Genomic DNA, 19891 nt, shown 5'->3' on the forward strand with positions numbered 1-19891 from the left:
TCGTTGGGTTGCTGGCTCACAAAAAAATGTGTGACTGCGGCTGAACACCAGGAGGGGTGGAGAGTACTTCTCAGTCCCACATCTCACCTTTGACTTCGCCCGCCTTATACCGATCATTACTCAGCATGGCTACTGACGAAAAGCAAGATTCAACAGGACAAGATCAATCTCAAGGAGAACATTCTTCTGTCATCATATCATTACACATCAAATCACTGGAGAGAACCACGCATTCCGTCCGCTTACCTCGCAACTCCACTGTCCTGCAATTAAAGGAACATATTCAAGCCGTTTCACAAGTAGACAGCCAACGACAGCGCCTCATATTTCAAGGGCGAGTTCTTAAAGACGACAAAAACTTGCTGGATTATGGTAAATGACACTATGACTTTCGTAGCTGATTATGCGTTGACTTGGTGGAGCAATGCAGCATGACGAAATAAGACTAACGTTTCCATTTCAGCCAATCTAGATGACGGAAAAGTTGTCCATTTGGTTGTGCGCCCTACTGGCGCTCCTCATAACCCAGACAATGGTAAGTTGATGACAAGATCAGGGTTAGAAAAGAATAACAGACATTGCTGCCCTTTCCTCTTTTTCTTCTCACTGCTCTCCTATTTACAAAAATCTAAAAATTTGTTGCCTTTAGATGACCCACATAGCGCAAGAGATCCTCATCCACGGGGCCTCCCTAGGCCGCGCCACCCATTTGGCGGCTCTAGGTTCCCGCCCATGGAAGGGTATGCTTTCATTACGCTAGATACTACTGTTGGTGAAATGGCCGACCCTGGCTCGGTAAGTCTGACAATCAAAATTTCATCCGGTTTTCTCTTGGTTTCTAGAAATGACTAATTTCTTTTTTAGATATTTTTTAACCTTTTGAACGGGCTTTCTGCAAATAATAATGGCCTCAACAACCCGGATACCGATTCCAACGCCAACAACAGTGCAGGCAATACTGCTGCTGGTGATAACAATAATACATCTCGTGTATGGGTAAGTCGATGTTTAGACATATCCATCTATGACCGATATGTGATATTTACCTTTTCTGTGTCATGGGGACTAAACAGCACCGCATCTCCCGCCCTATTCCTGGACCACCGCCTACAAACCCTCGCACCAACTCCAATTTGCGTAATCGAACCCATTCGGATGACTCAATAGGAAGTGAGCAGAGCAGAACAAGCGCGGCGTCATCCGGACCCGGGACTCCGTTTACTGTAAGCTACTTTATGTGAATTTGGCAGTAAATGCAGATGCTTATCCGATTTTTTTTCTTTTTCGCATCAGTCCAACATTGAATACAGGCTCTCTCGAACCATGTCTTCCATCGGAAACGTGCGCCAACTACTGGATACTCCCGTCGATGAAGGTAAGTTGAAGAGCTGTGGTTTTTCTTTCGGAGAGTCCTTACTAATGCTGTAGTGTCCGATCAACTAATTGGCCAATGATTTCCTTAGAAATTCGTCCAAATCCATCGGCAGCTTTCCCTAACCCTAGTTATGTGGAAGAAATTCGTAGACGATTGCGGACCAGTGGAGATTCGCCAACGGCTCAAGTTGGAGTAGTGGTGGATGAGCTAGCTGATCTTCTGGCCGACACCATTCCAAGGCTACGAGAATTGAGCCGAGGATTGAGAAACGAGACAGACGACACGACTCGACAGGTACAGTTATTTATAACAACACCACCACCTTTTTAATATAACGTTTCACTAACGTTTCACTAACGTTCCGCTATTGCAGGAACAGGAACGATTGCAGTTAATGGCGTTACGGTCGGCAAGAATTACCCAGGGATTAAGCTTAATTAACCACTTTTTGGGTTCAGTTCTTGGCAGTGCGGAATTAGAAGACCGGCCTCAGGATTCTCATGTACGCTTATCTGGCCGAGGAGCATTAGACTCTTGGCTATCGTATGTGCGCAGTGGAAATAGTGGCAGTGCTGGATTATCTCAGCCATCATCACAAAACTCGGACACAAGCTCTCGCAATCCGATCACACCCCTTCGCGCTACATCATCCATACAAAACAGTGCAGCAAGCAATGAAACCATTCGACGTGCCCTTCGAGCTGCCGGCATTGATGAGGCTTCCATCCAAAGATTACTGACACCACCGAGTGCAACGTCAGATACACCCAGCGCACCACCCACGCCAAGCACCGACACTGAAAATCGGAAACGAAAACAACGAGAAGACGAAGAAGCTACGACCGAACAAGGTGAAAGTAGCCATGGCAGTAGCCGGAGTGACAACAAAAAGGTCAAACCTGAGGAAGAAGCTAGCAAAGGAAAGAAGAAGACGGACTGAAAACGAATAAGAGGAACGGCATAAAAAGAAAGCAGAAGGGACAACAGCTAAAAGAAATAATCTTGGTTTATAGACATCTTGGCCTCTTCTTATTCATTCATACCTACGCATATACATTTGGTTTTTTTCTTTTAACCATCTCATTGTAATTCTTCCTCATTATCTCCTCCAAGGTCATCTTTGACGGTCTTTTATATTGTTTCTATTGTACACAACTTTTTTCTTCTAGTTTTATGTCTATGCGCCCTCCATTATTGACCATCGAGAAAATTTATACGCCAGGCTGGCAGGTAGTGCATTCTTCTCCTTTCGATGCTTGCCTATAGCAAGAAATAAAAAAACAATAATCGCCTTGAATATTCGTGGTTTCTTTTTTTGTTGTGATTCTGGCATGGCCCACACTTACTTTGCTCGGCGACATTGTTCTTGGAATTCATTCCATTCCTTCATACATTTGGAACGATCGTTGTTGTTCTTCTTCAGACACTCTTGTAGTGGCTTATGGTCGCAGCTCTGTACTTTATTGCTGGAGGTTGTTGAGGATTCCATTACTAATACCGTTGTGTTGGGTGCAGTTTGAAAAAAAGGCAAAGGGAAAGCTGACCTACAAATTATGGAAATTACGAAACAGTTTGTTCCTGACTCGATTGAATCGTACTGGCAAGAATTTTTCTAATCCGTGGCATTTATAAAAACGGAACGAAATACAACAAACAAAAAGAACAAATGAATGAATGATAAGAAAACAATAATGAAGCTATGTACAGTCATTTTCAATTATTTGAAGACAGATGTATGACCAAGAAAGATGAAATAATAACGCTTGGAAGTGCAAAGTATGTGTGTGTTATAGTGGTATGATTGCTTTCAAATGAAAGGAAAGAGCAATAAGTGGAACGGGCGACGGACTCTGGTGTGTGCAATGTTCTGCTGGATAGAGCATTACTAGTACCGGTTCATTTGTTCCTCAGTTCCAGACGGCGGGTCACCTGCTCCCATAACATCAGCATACATTTGCAATGCTCGTAAGATATGAGACGGATCCACTTCAATGGCCTCTCCCAATTTCTCGAGGACCCTTGTGAACCGTCCCATTTTTTGAAGGTACATCATCGACGCTGCGTTCTGAAGAATGAAAGAATCCATAAATACCCAAGTCGGAAAATTGGCATAGCGTAGGCACAAAACGATACTTTACCTCTATACGAGTAACGAGATTTTCAACCAGATGCAAAATTTGCTCATCGGAAGCAGCAGAGTTGATATTGACTTCCAGCAGAGAGTTTTGAAAGGTTGGTTGCAGTATGTTGCCGGAGGCAACACCTTCAAGACGGAGGGCAAGCCGAACGAGTGAGCGTATGTGATTGGATTCTAAAAGTCGTGAGAAGGTGTGCGATGGAGCAACATGATCTCCAACCGGCGAACCTGACGAATTGCCAGTTTCAGTGATATTAATGGCGGGTGTTCCAATGAGAGGCGGAGGGGTGATGTTGGCGGGTGGCACGACTCCACCATGCGACAATAGTTCCATCTTGTCAAGCTCCATACGAGCAGCAAGTTGCTTGGGGTATACCATACTGAGCAACTCTGGCGTTTCCAATCCTTTCAAGCGTCGCTCACCAAGCTCCATAACGTGGAATCCTAAACGTCTTAGCTGCACGATATCTTTACTGATGGATCGTCCGCTTCCAGCTATGACAGATGTGAGATCATCTCCAGCCAGAGAAGACTCAGGGCTTTGGGTTTCATCGCCTTCCAAAACGCCAGGGAAGCTTCGTAAGGCAGCAATAACGTCTGATGATACACAGATTTGCCCACCGTCCGCCGCGGTACAAATACGTCCTGCCTTGTTGACAACAGGTCCAAAGTAATCCATGCGATCAGTGATAGGGTTACGTTCAAATACAGGAGATCCCCAATGGATACCCATGCGGACAGAAAGTCCCTTGTAAATGACCACGCCGTCCTTTTCGATTTCTCGACCATCTTCAGTATCCAAGATTCCAGCCGGCCAGTCAGCTTCCAGTAGTTGCAATTGTACAGTGAAACACCACAGAAGCGCAGATGTAATATTTTGGAAACAGACCATGAAAGCGTCACCTTCCGTTTTGACTTCGTAACCTCCAACACTTCGCAGAGTTCTACGCATGACGGAATCGTGTATTTTGATAGCGGATCGCATTCCTTCAGGCTGAGTTTCCCAAAGCAGAGTGGAGTTCTTGATATCTGTGAAGACGAGAGCCACTTGATTGATGGGAGGTGGAACCTCACGGTCCAAACGAGCCAATGTAGAATCACCCGGACCGCCTTCTTTTCCACGACGCTTATTCTTACCAACCAATGAAAGAGGGCCAGGCGTAGTAGATCCGTCTTCAAGGAGAATGCCACCACCATCGGTTGCGCTGCCTGCTCTTCCGCCAGGAAGATTACCCCCTCTATTTACACGATATCGTTTGTCACGCTTGTCAAACATATCGCCCACTCCGATGACCATGACCATGATATTATCGTCAGCTCCATACGTAATGGCAAAATCACGCAACTTTTGCGCAGCTAACATCAGGTCTTCTTTTTCAGTTCGAGCAATGTCGACGGCACTTTGATACGACATGCGCTCCCAAAGTCCTTTCGAAGCCATGATCACGAATTCGTCCTCTTCAGTGAGATCAATAGTGGAGACATATGGATTGGCGTTCACAACGGGGATCAATCTAAAATGACCAAAACTTCTGGAAACGTGAAGTTCATTGTTCAATGTGTCCGAGTTCGAAATGTAGCCGCCAGCGGCTCGAATTCTTGAGATTTCGCTAGGATTCAATGGAATGTGCTTTTGCGTGATTTCATACGCTTGGCCATTGTTGCGGGAGATGACGGCGAGAGCGTCGCCAACGTTAGCAACGTACAACTTCGTGCCAGAAATGTAGCACACTACCGCTGACGCACCCAGGGATTTATCATCGCTAACAGTAGAACCAAGTTCCTTCTCCAAGGACAAGAACGTTCGACGAAGTGCCGCTACGGTTGTATCGTCATTTTTGACCTTCTTAAGTTCGGTTGTAAAGTGGATAGTGAACGCGTCGTTAAGGTATTTGGTGATTTTGCAACCTGATTTGGTGGTCTTTCGTCCATCGTAAAGTCCAAAGAGACACTCATCATCGCGCATTCGGAATCGTGGCATAACCAGATCCCAAGTGGCCAAATGATCATTGGGACCTAGCCAGTCTGCAACACCGTACGCCATGCTGTTGACTTCCGAAGGGGAGGTTCTAATTCGGCGATCATTAGTTTCTTCAGGAACAGAAACAAGAATTGTGACGTCCATTAAACCCAAGGCGCGTAGTCTTGACAATGCGCTAAAGTCTTCTATGTCTTTATGAACTTTGATCTCCAATCGCTTATTACCGGAAAGATTGAGATATTTAAGACCCAGGTTATGATTCCTACAAAGTCAAGAGAATGAATAAAAACACTTCATCAAACAAGAAGGAAGTAATCAACAAACTTACCAATTCCAATCGTATTCTAAATTGGCAATGTTGTACTTCAAGACATTGCTTCCTACATCCAGTACAAGTAGCTTTCGTAGCTTCTTGATTTCAGCGGGTAGAGTTTGGAGCTTGTTTCCATTTACAGCAAGAACACGTAGATAGCTAAGCTTTTCGATATCATCCGCCGGCAGGGAAGCCAATTGATTTCCAGAGAGATACAATTCGTATAAATGTTGATGACAAAGGCACTCAGAAGGTATATCGTACAAGTCATTAAAGCTCAAGTTGAGAGTGCGGAGTTCAAGGAACAATGATAGCGGCGACCACACATCATCTGTTAAACCATTGTCACCCAAGAATAGCTGTCGCAGCGATAGCGAGAGTGGTGGAGGATGGTTACGTGGGCTAGCGAAGAAAGATGGTGGATTGAAGTTAGGTGGAGCATGTGGTGAAGTCACACCACTTGGATTATTTTGTGTGGAGATACTTGACGTGTTGCTCGACCGTCGCTCATTGGTATTGTTTGGTAAAGAGTCTGTTCGAGGAAGGTAATCTGCAGGCAAAGGTGGATTTTTGGCAGAACTGTCAAACATTTGAATATGGGTATTATTGGCATTTGGATTGATCAAATGAAGTGGCATGTTGGTAGATTGCAATGGAACCATGCCTTGGCCTGCATTACTTCCTAGTGCGGTGCCTTGCGGAAGATCGGAAGCAGCATTGGCCATGACGGTGGGAGTAACAACAGTTTGTGCTTGCGGACCGAGTGCCAAGTGCAGAGCTACGCCTGGAGCAGAGTAAGGTTCAGGGAACGTTTCAAGCAAATTGGACGAACAATTCAACATTTGAAGAGCAGAGCATAACCAAATTTCCTTTGGCAAAGTTTTCAAATTGTTCTTTTGCAGGTCCAAGCTCTTGAGTTGACCGAGTTTTGCAATCTCGACAGGAACACTAGACAACAGGTTGTTTTGCACTGATAGCTTGCTGAGCATTCGCAATTCGCCGATGCTAGACGGCAATGAGTTCAAAGTATTGTTGTCTAGAACTAAGATCTCGATAGCTGTCACTTGCGAAAACATGTCTTCCGGCAAAGAAGAGAGTTTGCAGCTCGAAATATTCAGCTCAGTTAGCACTGATCCTGTCATACCAGGGAATCCTTCAATCTGCCTAGGTATACCAGTCGTATCTTCAGTGGTGGGTTGATTGGGAGGACTCAAGTTGAACTGTGTGAGGTGGTTCTTGCACATTTTGAGTTGTCGCAGGTTTTTGAATTCGTTGTTAACGATGCTCACGGCATTGTAATCAACAAATAGAATCTCCAAACTTGGTAAGCAGCTCAAGACCTCCATATCAGTGATCAAATTTTGCCGTATATCCAGCTCTTTCAAGCGTGCCAAAAATCGAAAGCTTTGAGGCAGTTGGCCAGTCAATTGATTTGCCACCGCCCACATACGAACTAAATTGACTAAAGATCCAATCTCGGATGGGAAATCGGTGATTTTGTTGAAGCTGACGTCTAAATCCAACAAGCTTGTGATTTGGCAAATGATAGTTGGAAATTCGGTGAAGGAATTGTTAGAGATGTTGAGGGTAGTCAAGTGCTTGAAGTTGGCAAACGACGGTGGCAGAGAGTCCAGACAATTGTTAAAGGCAGTCAAGGACGTCAAATGTTCCAATTGTTCCAACTGAGCATGTTGTAATTCGCGTAGTCGGTTACTGGATATATTGAGTTGCTCCAACGATCGGATGTATCGAACCGAAGGCGGGATCATAACATAGTCGTTGTTTATCAGCCGAAGAACCCGCAAACTGGTGCACATTTGAACAAAATCGATGGGTATTTCGATCAAAAGGTTTTTGCTAACATCCAGTTGCTCAATGCGAGCAGCATGACGGTAGAGGAAAATAGGAATGGCTGGTAGATTGCATGCTTGTAGATCCACGTGTTGATAGTTGCCAAAATCGAGCTCTTCTTCTTGTAATGTATGAGCGACGATAGGTCCAAATGTAAACCGTACCAAGTAAGAATTGTCCTCTCTGCCAACATCCTCTATTCTATCTAGATCAGTATACCCAATCTGCTCCAACAACTGCTTTTGAATCTGCAAGGGTCGCTCATTTGGAGCCAAGATACGTTCTGAACAAAATGTAAGGTAAGCGATCTAGGGTGGTTTTTAAACGATATGATTTTTCTAAGCTTACCTAGTTTATGCCGACGCATGCGAAGGCCATATTTACTAATGTCGGGCAAAAAGAACTTTCCAGCCAGTCGGGTGACAAGCTCGCTTGCTTGTGTATGCAAAGGCACTTGCAACGTTGTGAACGTCCCATCTGGTCTAAAAATTCGAATACAGTACTAAGGGAGAGAGAAATGGATCAGTACATATGAACGTGGGCCGTTCAAACATAACATATCAACTCACATTTTTACGACTATGCTCCCATTTCTCTTGGTCGACGGTTGAGAAGCCTTCCTCATCTTCCGGCTCTTTGTCGTAAGACTCAATAGGTGTGCTTGTACCAGGATACCGCGTGGAAAAGGACGGAGCGGGTTGGACTGCCCAACTGTCAGGAGGTAACCATGCTTCTGTATCACTGCTATAGACTGAGCTGGCGAAAAATGATTCTGGGTGCTAAAGAAATGAGAGCAGCATTTAGTTAAAGACATGATCGCCCCAATGCTTCTGAAACACTGGGGAATTGAATAAGGCAATTTTACTCACCAAAGTTGATTGGCTGCCTTGATTTGAATGATACTCAGTGTTGACTATGCCTTCCATGCTATCAAAATTCTGATCCACTGTATCCACAATGTTAGTATATTATGCTGCATGCAATGTTCGAGATTTAAACTTCAAACACCAGCTATGGCTGTCATCCTTACATTCGGTTTCCTATCAAAAGACAATGGTGAGTCAACATGAAGCAAGATCAGATATTCGCTCTATGATAAAAATCTTACTCTTCCATCCTTGAAAGCTGGTATATCTCCTTTTTCAGATCGTCTTTTGCTAGCAGCCGTACCTTGATTGCGTTTTGGTGGAACCGCATAGAAATGAGGGCCCCATTGCGGCGCAAAGTAGGCTTCATCATTGGGTGTGAAACTAGATATGGAATGAAATGTATCGGAAGAGCCATCGGATCGTTTGCGGTTCGCAGTAGGTGGTGGATTAGGCGTAGATGAGCCTGATGAGAATAACGGGATCGATGCACTGGAAGAGTTTGGTGTCATCATCATCGTATTCAAATTTGAATGACCTTTGATAGAGAGAATAAGGAAACCACCAAAAGTTTTCAGTGGGTGGGATTCATGAGCACTCATCCACCACCAGAGTAAGCTTACTTTTCTTTTTGCCAAATCGACCAAACAAATGTCGCTTCTTATGAGGAGCGTGTGTTTCTGTGAAAAGTAATAACCGAGATTAGATAAAGCAAATGGTGATAGCTCAATGCGGGGGGCAGCAGAACAGGAGAAGCTAGAAAAAGAGGGGCGGGCGGGAGAATTCAGATAATAAGGATAGAGAAAGAATAAGTAACGAACCGGTAGGCTGCTCAATCTGCCGATGTTCACCAGAATTGCTTCTGCTCAAAGGTTTTGGTGGTTCTGCACCAATTTGTCGACCTCCCCTGGGATACTGTACTTCTTGTTTCCTGGTAGGGCTGGATGAACGTGATTGTGGATTGACCATTTCTGCTGGATTATCCAAAGATCTTCTCCGTGGCAAATGTTGATGACGGGCAAAAGGGTTCCGGAGATGGGAATGCGTAGATACAGATGGAGTTGGGTGGACTGTTGGATGATTACAATTATGATGAGCGGGTTAAGATCTCGAAATGACGTTGGACCTTTCACAGTGTGGTATTTTTACCTTGTGGAGCAAGCAGCGTGTGGTTGGTCGGAGTGCGTGTGGATTTACTCTGGGTTGGGACTTCATTAGGCGATGCTGATAGATCCCAGGACATACTACTAGTATGCTTCCTCCCCATTTTACCAGCCGACGTATCAGTCATTGCAAGGTGGAAGAAAGGATAGGGAACGTGTTTAACGAAGCTGGGGGGGAGAAGGGAAGTTTATTTTTTTTTTTTTATGCGTGAAAAACGGTTTTGCTGTAAAAAAAAATTTGGGCTGATGGAAAAAAATATAATTGAGATGAAAATGCTCACCTATTGTCATTATTATTATTATTATTATTATTATTATGAAGAACGGTGTGGTAAAAGAATATTACATGAACGCGTAGGTTATCGTCTGTTGCTATCCTGCGCTATAGAATGTCTAAACGTGACCCATTACTACTGAGAAGCGTAAAGCTGTCGGTGTTTGCATGCCAGGTGCATTGCGTGTCATCTCCGCATCAGGGCTCACTCCTTGATGGTCGTCTACAGTGGATGGCCGGTCACTGTACAGACTGGTGCTCTTCCAGCCCTAAAGATGTAATATATAATTTAGTCTCAATTACATCTATTTAAAAAAACAAAACAAGGTCCACTTACCCAGCTTTGAGAGACCTTGAATTCATCCGGACAACTTTGGAATAAGGTCAAGGCTTGCTTTGGTCCTCGTGCAGGACAGAATATTTTAAACCAAGTACGAACACATTTACGTCTGTCACTGTAGCCGGCAGAGTTCGCCGAAGACGAATCGCTTCTCACTCGTGCATGCTCAGCATTGCCGCCTTGCTCACCTACCGCTGCTCCGGTATGGCCGCCAAATCCCGTAGTCAAAGGAATAGACTGGCGGTGCAGATAGATGCCTAAAAGTGGACCTTTTCGCTGAGATTTGTGCTTTTGAATATACATGTTCCAGTTGGACCTAAGAAATAGCTTGTTAATATCGTCATGATGATAACTAAACTCCGGCGCTGTTCTGTTATCTTCTATTTCATTGTCCTCTTGCTTACCCGGCATAAAACACATTTTTAGAATAGACCTTGACATTGGGCTTAAGCTGGGCAACATCATTAAATTCAACACTGAAGCGAAAGGGGGGATATTTTGAATAGCTTTTTGCAAAGGTTTCGGTGGGATTGGTGGCAATGCTGAAAGTTGATGGGTTTGGCATAGGCTTTAGGCTGGATGACATTGACTTCTGGCCAATAGCCTGTGATAAGGCGGACTCTCCTGTGGAGTTCGTCGTGTCGTCACTAGGGATAGCGTATCGAACTTTTGTATGATCGTCCATGGTTTCGTGATGGCTAGAACTAGTTACCCCGAGATCGGTATCCCTTTCATTCGCAGATTCAATGCGGGATCGCAACTCTATTTGCTGCCACAGGGCATCCTTGAGAACATGGTCTGGTACATATCGTTGTCCTGTGATTTCATCTCTGTCTTTTCTTATTTTTTCCAGTTGGTCAAAATTCATATGGGTATAAAAGATCGAATTAGAAAATATATCTTCATAAACAGCTTCATGTTCCTCGTTCAAGTAATCGATGGCAGCTGGACTCATTCCCTTTGAATGCATCTCCGAGGCTGACTTGTCGCTTAGGCCACTTTGTCGACGACTTCGAGAATACGACATACTGGATATGGAATGTTCAAGATTTTCTCGTGATGGAGCCCACGACCTTGTCTTTTCTTGTTGTTGTTGGCTATAGAGCCTACGCTGTTCAGAAATGACCTGAATGGCAAATCTATACCGATCGAATTCACTAGAAAAAAAAACACAAAAACAAACAGATATTGAGATACGATGATCTTCAACACAATGAAGCAAGTATTTGAAGCCCAAGCTAACCTGGGTACCCAGAAAGCGTCACTTTCAATCAACTTTTGAAGCCAGTCCACTGGCATTTGGGCGATAGACAGGCGATCCATATTCCAGGCTTCCCTGCACAGGAACGTGAGCACAGCTTCCAGAATCCTGCTGCTGCCGTGCAACGCATACTGATCAGCGAATATGAGATAATCAACGACGTTATTTTCTTGTAGATCGCTCGTGATGAAATGATAACAATGGTCGCATAGTTGTTCTAATTGAAGATAGGAACATGTAGCCAAAATATGGCGGACATTACTGTGATTGATATCCGGGTCATTCATTTTGCCATAGAGTCGGGCCAAGACAAATTCAAATGAATCAGCTGTAATATAGGCATTGGATTCGTCAAAATGAAGTGTAACAATGCCTGAAGAAGCTTCACGAAAATTGCCATTCAACAAGGTGGAGAAATATGGATTTTGATCCAGAATTAAACGGTGAAGCTTATAATGTTTTTTCCATGCCGGCACAGATACAGTAACATCACTTCCAACGCCGTCGATGAATCCCCTTGAAAAGATATGCATACATAAATTCAGGGACTGCTGGTGCCAGTCGTAACCGGTTACTGAGGACCCAGTTGCTGGTGTATTAGCACTGCTGTCTGGAGTAGTGGAAGAACTTGCTGTGTCAGTTATTTTATGCGTCCGTTCCAGTGGAGCATCCACTGAAGCATTTGAGATAAGTCTTCTTGTTGTGGTTGCTGCGCTGGGCATCAATGGTAGCATTGGGGGATTCGATTCCGTCCTGCGTCGTGAGGACGGAGTAGGCGGTGGCGATGTATCCATGGCATCATTAGAGGAGCTGGACGAATCAGGTCGGCTAAGCGATAGCTCGGAGACCAAGGTTTCTATGGAAGATAAGCTTGCTCTAGCGGCCATGACTAGGACCCTGAGGTTGTATTCGGGAATAGGTCAAAACAACAGAAGTGTGACAAAAGAGGTGACGTTCTCCGTTATGCTAAAAAAAAAAATAAAAAAAATAACAATCTCCAAAGACCAATCTAAGAAACCACTCTCACCACCTTGAATTACAGCATATCTTCTCCTTTGATTCGATATAATTGAAAAAATATCTTTGGTTTCATCGCGGTGCTAATAATGCTTTCGAAAAGTTAGGAAGTGGGAACCGCTCTGGCAAACATCTAATTTTGGAAATGGCCCGGACAAACATTGCCGTCTGACTGACCCACGTTTGATGTCTGTTATGCGACATAAGACAACGATAAAGATATTGAATATGTAAAGAAGTGCTGTAACAGCTTTAAGACACCTTTCTTTCATGCTGCGTTCCCTGCCGCTAAGCATATTTTTATTCGCGGGTCTATGAGTTGTGGCGCGATTCAGGCACCGCCGGGCTTTTAGTTGCCACAGCCTCGCCTCTCAACAAAACTGTGCTTCCCTTCCATTTTCCTCATCATTAACCGATCACCGTCATGAGCTCCAATTCATCCACATCGCCGTTTACTGGCGGTGCTGATACCAGTGGATCTCTTTATAAGGTCATTGGTGTGTCCCTGGCTATAGCTTCTGGTACGTGGATAAAGTCACCTGAGTGGGTCTCGGCTGCCTCTAAACTGACTGGAAAATTTTATCCACAGGTGTATTTATTGGATCTAGCTTTGTTTTCAAGAAGAAGGGTCTGATTAGTTCAACCGAAAAATCGGGTAAGATATAAAAGAACATGGAGCGGTCAGTGGACATCATTCTAAACGCAGAGTGCATTATGTAGGCGGTGTAGCAGGAGAAGGTCACAGTTATCTCAAATCTCCTATGTGGTGGACGGGAATGATACTCAGTAAGCTATATGTTCGAGAAACTGCATAGGATGGGCTGAGCAAGCTAGGTCTCACATATTTTTGTACTTTTTTTTTCCAGTGATTATTGGAGAACTGTGCAATTTCATTGCCTATGCCTTTACCATCGCCATCCTAGTTACACCTCTTGGCGCGCTGAGTGTTGTGATTAGGTAGGTCAAAAATATCAAAATGGAAGACTAAATTTAAATGGCCGATGCTAAACCAAAATCAAATTTCCTCTCAGTGCGGTTCTTTCATCGATCTTTTTAAAGGAACGGTTGTCATTTCAGGGCAAAGTGGGTTGCTTTCAATGCATTATAGGTGCCGTTGTGATTGTGCTACATGCCCCACAACAAAGCTCTTCGGATACAGGCATCGATGCCTTTCAAAAACAATTTTTGTCTGTCGCATTTCTCGTATACTTTGGTCTATGTATCCTCATATCCGGTATTTTAGTCTTCTGGGCTGGTCCTAGGTGGGGAAAGAAGAATATGTTGGTATACATTACGGTGTGTTCTCTCATTGGATCTATTTCTGTGGTCTGCACTCAAGGTCTCGGGGCTGCCATTATTCACTCTATCACAATCGAGAATGAATTCAATCGACCGTTCTTATATATACTAATGGCCATCGTTGTCGTTACTCTGCTTACTGAGATCAACTACCTGAACAAAGCCCTTAACTTATTCAACACCGCACTAGTAACTCCTACGTACTATGTCACCTTCACCACCCTCACCATTGTCAGCTCAGCCGTATTGTATGGAGGCTTTCAAGCCTCGGGTGCGGATATCGCCACCGTTGTGATGGGATTCCTTATTATCTGCTCTGGAGTTGCATTACTTCACCATTCAAAGAGTCAGCCTACTCAAACGGCCGTGGTAGATAGTGAAGGAAACGTTCTGGAAATCATCAAGGATGAAAAGTATTTGGAAGAGGATGATGAAGATGATGATGACGATGCGGTTCCCGGTACTCAAACCCATCGATTCCGTTCGGCTCGTACAGCCCCACCTGGCCATTATGACCCTGGTCCAGCTGATCTTTTCCCTGCACCTTTTGTTGGCATCCAGCGGTATGCCACCACTACGCAACGAAACCGAGCATTGTCTACGAAATCAACAAAAGAGAAAAATGAAGATCGTCTGAAACGACATATTAGTCGACGGTATTCAACCAGAGTTACCTCACCAAATTCAGGAGCTGCTGTGGAGTTCTCTCATACTATATCTATGGGCAATACCAATTCGGGTGAGGATGGCATTAGCAGAGAGAGGCGATGGATGCAAAACTTCCCGAACCGCAAATCTTCGACGTGGGATGATGAGGAGCAAACAAAGATACCACTTGAAAAGCTAGATGATCAGATGGGTAAGTTTGGGTTTCGAGGTAAAGGAATCTTGAAAACAATCTGACCATATTAACCAAACCCATTTTACCTTTTTACTAGTGCGCCACCAGCTTACTGATAGCCCTGTTCCTCCACCTCATGGCGCTGAAACCCTCATTCCCATTGATACACCGTATTCTACTGCTGGCCACCGAGACCAAGACAAGATAGGACCAATTGCTTCCATGAAAAAGAAGATATCCAAGGAGTCTGATGGTGACCGTCAGGGTCTCGTATCCAAAGAATTTAGTGACGACGAAGATTCACCGTTTGATTATACGCGCGAATATATGGATGACAACGATGACGAAGTGACCGGTCTCCGTCGCGGGCTGTAGAATAAGGGACTTCCTTTCCCTTCATATCTCTCTAACTCCCTTTTTTTTTTTCAACTTGTACCATTATCTATAAGTTGCATGCACTCCATTGTAAGCATATACCATGTAGCAACAAATAAAACAACGCGCCTGATTGTATAGTCAAAACATGGAATTTAGTGTCGAAGAAAAAAAAAAGTGCTGAAAATTATATGGCCTATTAAATAAGGCAGCTATGAAGTCAAAAGCATATCGTTCTAGATCAAACTACTCTCTGTTTTCTTGTCCATTGATGTATTTATGGATAACTACTGTAGGCTCAAAAGGCGATACCAGCCGCCTTCTTAAGTGCGGTCACTAGCAGATCCGCTTCCTGCTTGCTTTCAACAAACATGTGGTAATAGCTATTTTGGAGGCGAATTTCAACAGCGTTGGGAATACTGATATCGTGGTCTCCAATGAGGTGGCGAATTTGTGTTGTCTGGGGTGACAGTGGCAACACTTGAGCATTTCGCTGGTCCTAAAGATTGGATAGTTAATACATAGATCATGGAGCTAAATAGTTATTCTCATGTTCTTACCCCTTCGACACGATACAGTAGCATGTTGGAGCTTCCGATAGAAAAGAACCGGCGCTTCCAGAACTGCAAAAAGACACCGGTTAAATATAAGGACTCAGGAAGCTAATCAGCATCATTCTGGTATGGGACAACTTACTGGGCAGTTTTCATTCAATACCGAGACATAACCGGTCAAAAGAGTCTGTAAATGTATAACAAGGTTAGCTATTAATGATTTAATTGTAGAATAGAGGTAGTGCTAATGACTTACGTTTCCGTTGCGCTCAGCTTCTTCAAGTTGGCGCTTAAGAGCTGCTTGTGCTCGCTTTGCTTCTTCCTCTCTGGCTCTCTTCTCAGCTTCTTCCTGAGCAGCTTTTCGTTCCTGTTCTTCAATCTCCTGGCGCTTCTGCTCTTCAGCCAAGGCAAAGGCTCTTTTCTCTTCTTCTTCCTGTTCATGACGGATCCTCTCCTCCTCAAGCAATTGCTCCTGTCGTTCTCTTTCTTCTTGCTGCTGTTTCAACTCTTCTTGATAACGCTCCTCGGCTTGGGTGGCATCCTCATGCTCGATGATTTCTGGCTCTTCACTGATGCCACTTTCGGGTGATGGTTGAGCATTTTCGGACGGTACGGGAGAAGAAGGTGTAAAACCAGCTGCACCACTCTGGATTCTCATTGAATTGCGCTTCGACATGGATTGTGGTCGAGAATTCGATTTTCCTGGAACTCTATTTTCGCCAACTTTCAGTTTAGTGTAAATGTTGGTGTCGCTGAGCTCACTGGGCAATGTTGCTGTCATTTGTGCGTTATGGACAGGCATCAGGGTTGCCACGGCCCGACCATGAACTAAGGCGCGGGCTACAATAAATAATAAAGCATTAATGTGAATCACTGCCACGATGAGTGCTGGGACAGGATGTCTCACCTCTGCGAACTCCACTGTAAAATTAGATCAGTTCATGTAGTTAGTTCCAGTTATTCGGATTAACCGTAGCTCATGTATAGAGAAGAATATATACCTGACTTGTTCTGATATATAGGTAATCAAAATGAATCGATCATCCAATCTAAGGAATCCAAAGAGAACCTCTTCCCTCAAATGGTCCCTGAATTCACTAATATATTTTTGAGCCAGTTATTGGCCTACAACTTTAATAAATTTTGCTACAACATATTTCTTATTGACAAAACTTCTTACCTCAATCCATTGGTACCTTTATCGTACAATGAAATTACATCTCGAGTATCATTGTAACCTAGGATGAGCCTTTTTTTGAGGAAATGGTGAATTAGGCACTATGGAGGACAGATGAAGGCACATAGGAAGTCAAAAATTACCAGTCGGTTGGCTCATAGTCGATAATCTCGCTGTAAGCTTCCAGTATCTTTGGATCCTGAAGATTGCAAGACATTTCAAGAGTATATTAAGTTGGAGAGGTGCAAGCTAAAGCTGATCTTTGGTTGCACAAGCTTCGATATTCAGTCGTACTGGCTCTCAAATTGCACAAGAATTTGCTTGTCACACCGTCGAAGTCTGAAAGACAACAGTCTCCTCTCCTAACTGACCCTGATATTTAAAGTACAATGAATCAATTTATGCAGTCTGGTATTGCGAGACATTTAGAACCTGATATTAGTATTGAAATGATGAAAATTTGATAGAATGTAGGCAAAAGAGACGAAATAAATATGTAGATGTATCCTCAGTGAATTGCCGCAGTAGACAACATTTGTTCTCGCAGTATGAAGAGCAAACATTATGAGAGCGAATTACTAATTTCAGTTTACTCTCTCGAAAAGTATAAATTGCCCTTTTTCCGACCTCTGCAGCTCATTCATCACTTCTATAATTACTTATAACCATATGTCAGCCATCGCGAAATTCATCAAGTCTTTCAAAAACAAGACCGACCCCAATTCTTCTGGCCAGATGAAAGATACCAAAAAAGAAGTTAAAAAGGAGGCCCCTAAGCGAGTCAGGACTGGCCATTTGAAATTTCGTTAGCTCCATCAAGTTTCGCAACTTGTCAATGACCCTATGCCATTTCAACTGTATCATAAAGAAATATACCATAATATGAAATAAAATGCAACTATGGATTTATTTATATATGTCTATTTATGATGTTCTTCGTTTCTTATGCGATCAAAGCATTTCTTGACCTCTTTCTCGTAGTCGCAGACGGCGATGATCGTCCATTCCAAAATGCCGACGAGGAAGAGTGCAACACACTGACCAACCCACAGTCCTGCAAGACCATAGTCTTGGCGGAATGCAAGATAAATGCCGAGAGGTAACGCAATGATATAGTAGCTTACTAAATTCACCACAGCCCCTAGGTGTTGGTTACCCATACCACGCAGAGATCCACCGCAACTTCCAGCCACGCCATCAGCGATCTGGAAAGCCGCTACCCAAGGCATGACTTCGCTAGTCAGCGTTACTACATTTTCTTCGTCCGAGAACAAGTAACCAAATTGCTTGCGGAATATCATCATGAGGGTCATGACAACGATGCCAATACTTGCTGCCAAGGCTGCGCTAAGATTGGCAGAATTTCTGGCCCCGCGAGCATTTCCACTGCCAAGCAAGTTGCCAATGCGGTTACTGGTGGCAATAGAAATACCAAATGGAATGGTGTTCAAAACTTGATCGGTTGTCATGATGACACTTTGCGAAGCCAGAGCAACGGTGCCTAGTCGTCCTGCGGCTAGGGCTACAATCTCGAATGCCCACCATTCGGTTCCAACCATGAGAATACCAGTCGATGCCAGTTTCATAAAGTCGCCAAGGTTATGGAAGGCCAGTCTTGAAAAACCGCCCCAGCCAGCGGAGCCTTCGACTCGCCAAATATATAGGACTAGGAGAGCAAACATGAGCCAGTACGTGATGGAGGTGGCGATAGGAGCACCGATAAATCCAAGACCAAACGACTCATTCCAAACCAATAGGTAATTGAGTACCATATTGACAGGCGACGCAATGAAAAGAACATAAGTGCCAGCATGCATGATACCTTGTGCTTGCAAAAACTTCTTGGTTGCTTCGAATAGAATATAACCAGGGGCTCCAATAAGGAGATAGCGCAGGAACAGAGCAGACATGCGACTTAATTCAGGCTCTTGTCCTAAGTAGAGAAGCACTTGTTCGACATTCCACCATAAGAAACCAATAGGAATAAACATTAACCCAAGCAGAATGTATGCTCTTTGAAGCAAAACACCAATGTCGTGTGGGTTATCTGATCCAGTCCATGCTTGAGAGCATAGGGTATCTGATAGATTTTTTAGATAAATCAATATCATTTCATCCATTTTATCCGTCACCAAATATTTTCTACTCACCTAAAGCTGTACTTCCTCCGAGTGCCATGACCCAAGCGGTTACCATTGCAAACATAAAGGCAAATGCTGAAGCAGCAAGCTCTTCGGCACCCTGTACGTCGTTAAGGAAGGCGCTGTTAGAGACAAAATGATTTTAAAATAATGATGCCCGCCCGCCAAAGGAAAAACTGAACGCAAAAAAAAGGAAGGAACTGTCTTCATACCATACGTCCAACAATCAATACACAAGCGGTTTGCAGACTGTTTTGTAGCATATAGGCAAATATAACAGGGATTGATGTTTTGCATAATACCCATATTTCAGCTGTGTACGATATGTCATTGGGTTTTGCTTTTTGTAAGAGAGGAGTGGTCTCTTCAAGGTGTTCTTCCAAGTACTGGTTATCATTCTGTGTATGAGTTTCTTGCATACTTTGTGAATGCAATGTATCTGACGTTGACAAGGAGCTATATATCAGAGCAGGACAGAAAGGATATTTCAACATCTTGCGAGAATCGGTTATCAATTTTATTTGATCGCTCTTATTTTTTTTTGCTAAGAGATTGAGGAAGATTTAACATTGCTTTCCTTCTGTTTACGTAAATTTTAGAAATAATAACACACAGTATCTTACATGTTGCTAGTTACGTAAAAAGTTCATTGGCCTAGCCCACTTATATGAACAGAATTCGTTTGATATACTAGTTGATTTCAATAAAATATATAGACAGGGACATGCATGGCGGTAGAACATCTTTCAACTTGAAATCAAATATATATTTACACTGGTGATTGATGATGCCAACGACTCGCCGTCCGATTAAGCATCGTTCCACGGATCAACGGGAAGGAGGGAAGATCAATCTGTCACATGGTGTATGATTGCTTAAATCGGCATTTCAATCGGTAATCTCCAGGTCGGAAGAGAAAATCACCA

At 43.7% G+C, this 19891-nt stretch overlaps 6 protein-coding genes across 6 annotated transcripts; 2 read left to right on the top strand and 4 right to left on the bottom strand.

Annotated features, from left to right (window-relative positions):
- The first annotated feature begins 2 nt into the window (after positions 1-2).
- Positions 3-2511, top strand: K450DRAFT_221288 (uncharacterized protein). The gene is made up of 8 exons (XM_051585694.1): positions 3-372; positions 464-535; positions 650-795; positions 865-996; positions 1074-1223; positions 1294-1375; positions 1464-1669; positions 1749-2511. The coding sequence occupies exons 1-8, from the start codon at positions 126-128 to the stop codon at positions 2313-2315; spliced, it is 1602 nt and encodes a 533-aa protein (XP_051449061.1). The 5' UTR covers positions 3-125; the 3' UTR covers positions 2316-2511.
- A 446-nt stretch (positions 2512-2957) lies between these two features.
- On the bottom strand, positions 2958-9944 carry K450DRAFT_221293 (uncharacterized protein). Its single transcript, XM_051585695.1, has 11 exons — positions 9673-9944; positions 9345-9593; positions 9147-9203; positions 8766-9061; positions 8688-8697; positions 8527-8603; positions 8227-8436; positions 8006-8159; positions 5822-7940; positions 3514-5755; positions 2958-3440 (listed from the first exon to the last, which is right to left on the bottom strand). The coding sequence occupies exons 1-11, from the start codon at positions 9812-9814 to the stop codon at positions 3261-3263; spliced, it is 5736 nt and encodes a 1911-aa protein (XP_051449062.1). The 5' UTR covers positions 9815-9944; the 3' UTR covers positions 2958-3260.
- K450DRAFT_221297 (uncharacterized protein) lies at positions 9875-12671 on the bottom strand. The gene is made up of 4 exons (XM_051585696.1): positions 11544-12671; positions 10705-11457; positions 10298-10616; positions 9875-10229 (listed from the first exon to the last, which is right to left on the bottom strand). The coding sequence occupies exons 1-4, from the start codon at positions 12446-12448 to the stop codon at positions 10080-10082; spliced, it is 2127 nt and encodes a 708-aa protein (XP_051449063.1). The 5' UTR covers positions 12449-12671; the 3' UTR covers positions 9875-10079.
- A 297-nt stretch (positions 12672-12968) lies between these two features.
- Positions 12969-15242, top strand: K450DRAFT_221301 (uncharacterized protein). Its single transcript, XM_051585697.1, has 6 exons — positions 12969-13099; positions 13168-13233; positions 13299-13364; positions 13445-13535; positions 13610-14736; positions 14816-15242. Exons 1-6 carry the CDS (start codon positions 13003-13005, stop codon positions 15091-15093), a joined length of 1725 nt encoding a protein of 574 aa, XP_051449064.1. The 5' UTR covers positions 12969-13002; the 3' UTR covers positions 15094-15242.
- Positions 15243-15619: 377 nt separating this feature from the next.
- K450DRAFT_221309 (uncharacterized protein) lies at positions 15620-17259 on the bottom strand. Its single transcript, XM_051585698.1, has 7 exons — positions 16968-17259; positions 16828-16896; positions 16649-16744; positions 16555-16568; positions 15904-16487; positions 15790-15834; positions 15620-15716 (listed from the first exon to the last, which is right to left on the bottom strand). The coding sequence occupies exons 1-7, from the start codon at positions 17039-17041 to the stop codon at positions 15642-15644; spliced, it is 957 nt and encodes a 318-aa protein (XP_051449065.1). The 5' UTR covers positions 17042-17259; the 3' UTR covers positions 15620-15641.
- Positions 17260-17744: 485 nt separating this feature from the next.
- On the bottom strand, positions 17745-19384 carry K450DRAFT_268056 (uncharacterized protein; the record flags this gene model as incomplete). Its single annotated transcript, XM_051592863.1, has 3 exons — positions 17745-18904; positions 18975-19065; positions 19178-19384. The coding sequence occupies 3 exons, from the start codon at positions 19382-19384 to the stop codon at positions 17745-17747; spliced, it is 1458 nt and encodes a 485-aa protein (XP_051449066.1).
- Between the last annotated feature and the right edge of the window lie 507 nt (positions 19385-19891).

This window comes from Umbelopsis ramanniana (assembly GCF_025399195.1).
Source record: "Umbelopsis ramanniana AG unplaced genomic scaffold K450scaffold_3, whole genome shotgun sequence".
In the NCBI taxonomy this organism is placed as follows: Eukaryota; Fungi; Mucoromycota; class Umbelopsidomycetes; order Umbelopsidales; family Umbelopsidaceae; genus Umbelopsis; species Umbelopsis ramanniana.

What these genes read in the sequence shown, in the direction of transcription:
- K450DRAFT_221301 (XM_051585697.1), top strand. Translation starts at nt 13,003, where the DNA reads ATGAGCTCCAATTCATCCACATCGCCGTTTACTGGCGGTGCTGATACC. An exon ending in GTGGACGGGAATGATACTCA is followed by an intron (nt 13,365 to 13,444) that starts GTAAGCTATATG and finishes TTTTTTTTCCAG; the next exon opens with TGATTATTGGAGAACTGTGC. An exon ending in GCGCTGAGTGTTGTGATTAG is followed by an intron (nt 13,536 to 13,609) that starts GTAGGTCAAAAA and finishes ATTTCCTCTCAG; the next exon opens with TGCGGTTCTTTCATCGATCT.
- K450DRAFT_221288 (XM_051585694.1), top strand. Translation starts at nt 126, where the DNA reads ATGGCTACTGACGAAAAGCAAGATTCAACAGGACAAGATCAATCTCAA. An exon ending in AAATGGCCGACCCTGGCTCG is followed by an intron (nt 796 to 864) that starts GTAAGTCTGACA and finishes TTTCTTTTTTAG; the next exon opens with ATATTTTTTAACCTTTTGAA. An exon ending in GACCCGGGACTCCGTTTACT is followed by an intron (nt 1,224 to 1,293) that starts GTAAGCTACTTT and finishes TTTTCGCATCAG; the next exon opens with TCCAACATTGAATACAGGCT.
- K450DRAFT_221309 (XM_051585698.1), bottom strand. Translation starts at nt 17,041, where the DNA reads ATGTCTTGCAATCTTCAGGATCCAAAGATACTGGAAGCTTACAGCGAG. An exon ending in GACTATGAGCCAACCGACTG is followed by an intron (nt 16,897 to 16,967) that starts GTAATTTTTGAC and finishes CCTCAAAAAAAG; the next exon opens with GCTCATCCTAGGTTACAATG. An exon ending in AAGCTGAGCGCAACGGAAAC is followed by an intron (nt 15,835 to 15,903) that starts GTAAGTCATTAG and finishes ATACATTTACAG; the next exon opens with ACTCTTTTGACCGGTTATGT.
- K450DRAFT_221293 (XM_051585695.1), bottom strand. Translation starts at nt 9,814, where the DNA reads ATGACTGATACGTCGGCTGGTAAAATGGGGAGGAAGCATACTAGTAGT. An exon ending in CACGCTGCTTGCTCCACAAG is followed by an intron (nt 9,594 to 9,672) that starts GTAAAAATACCA and finishes ATCATCCAACAG; the next exon opens with TCCACCCAACTCCATCTGTA. An exon ending in AAGGCAGCCAATCAACTTTG is followed by an intron (nt 8,437 to 8,526) that starts GTGAGTAAAATT and finishes TCATTTCTTTAG; the next exon opens with CACCCAGAATCATTTTTCGC.
- K450DRAFT_221297 (XM_051585696.1), bottom strand. Translation starts at nt 12,448, where the DNA reads ATGGCCGCTAGAGCAAGCTTATCTTCCATAGAAACCTTGGTCTCCGAG. An exon ending in GACGCTTTCTGGGTACCCAG is followed by an intron (nt 11,458 to 11,543) that starts GTTAGCTTGGGC and finishes TTTTTTTTCTAG; the next exon opens with TGAATTCGATCGGTATAGAT. An exon ending in TCAAGGTCTCTCAAAGCTGG is followed by an intron (nt 10,230 to 10,297) that starts GTAAGTGGACCT and finishes TTACATCTTTAG; the next exon opens with GGCTGGAAGAGCACCAGTCT.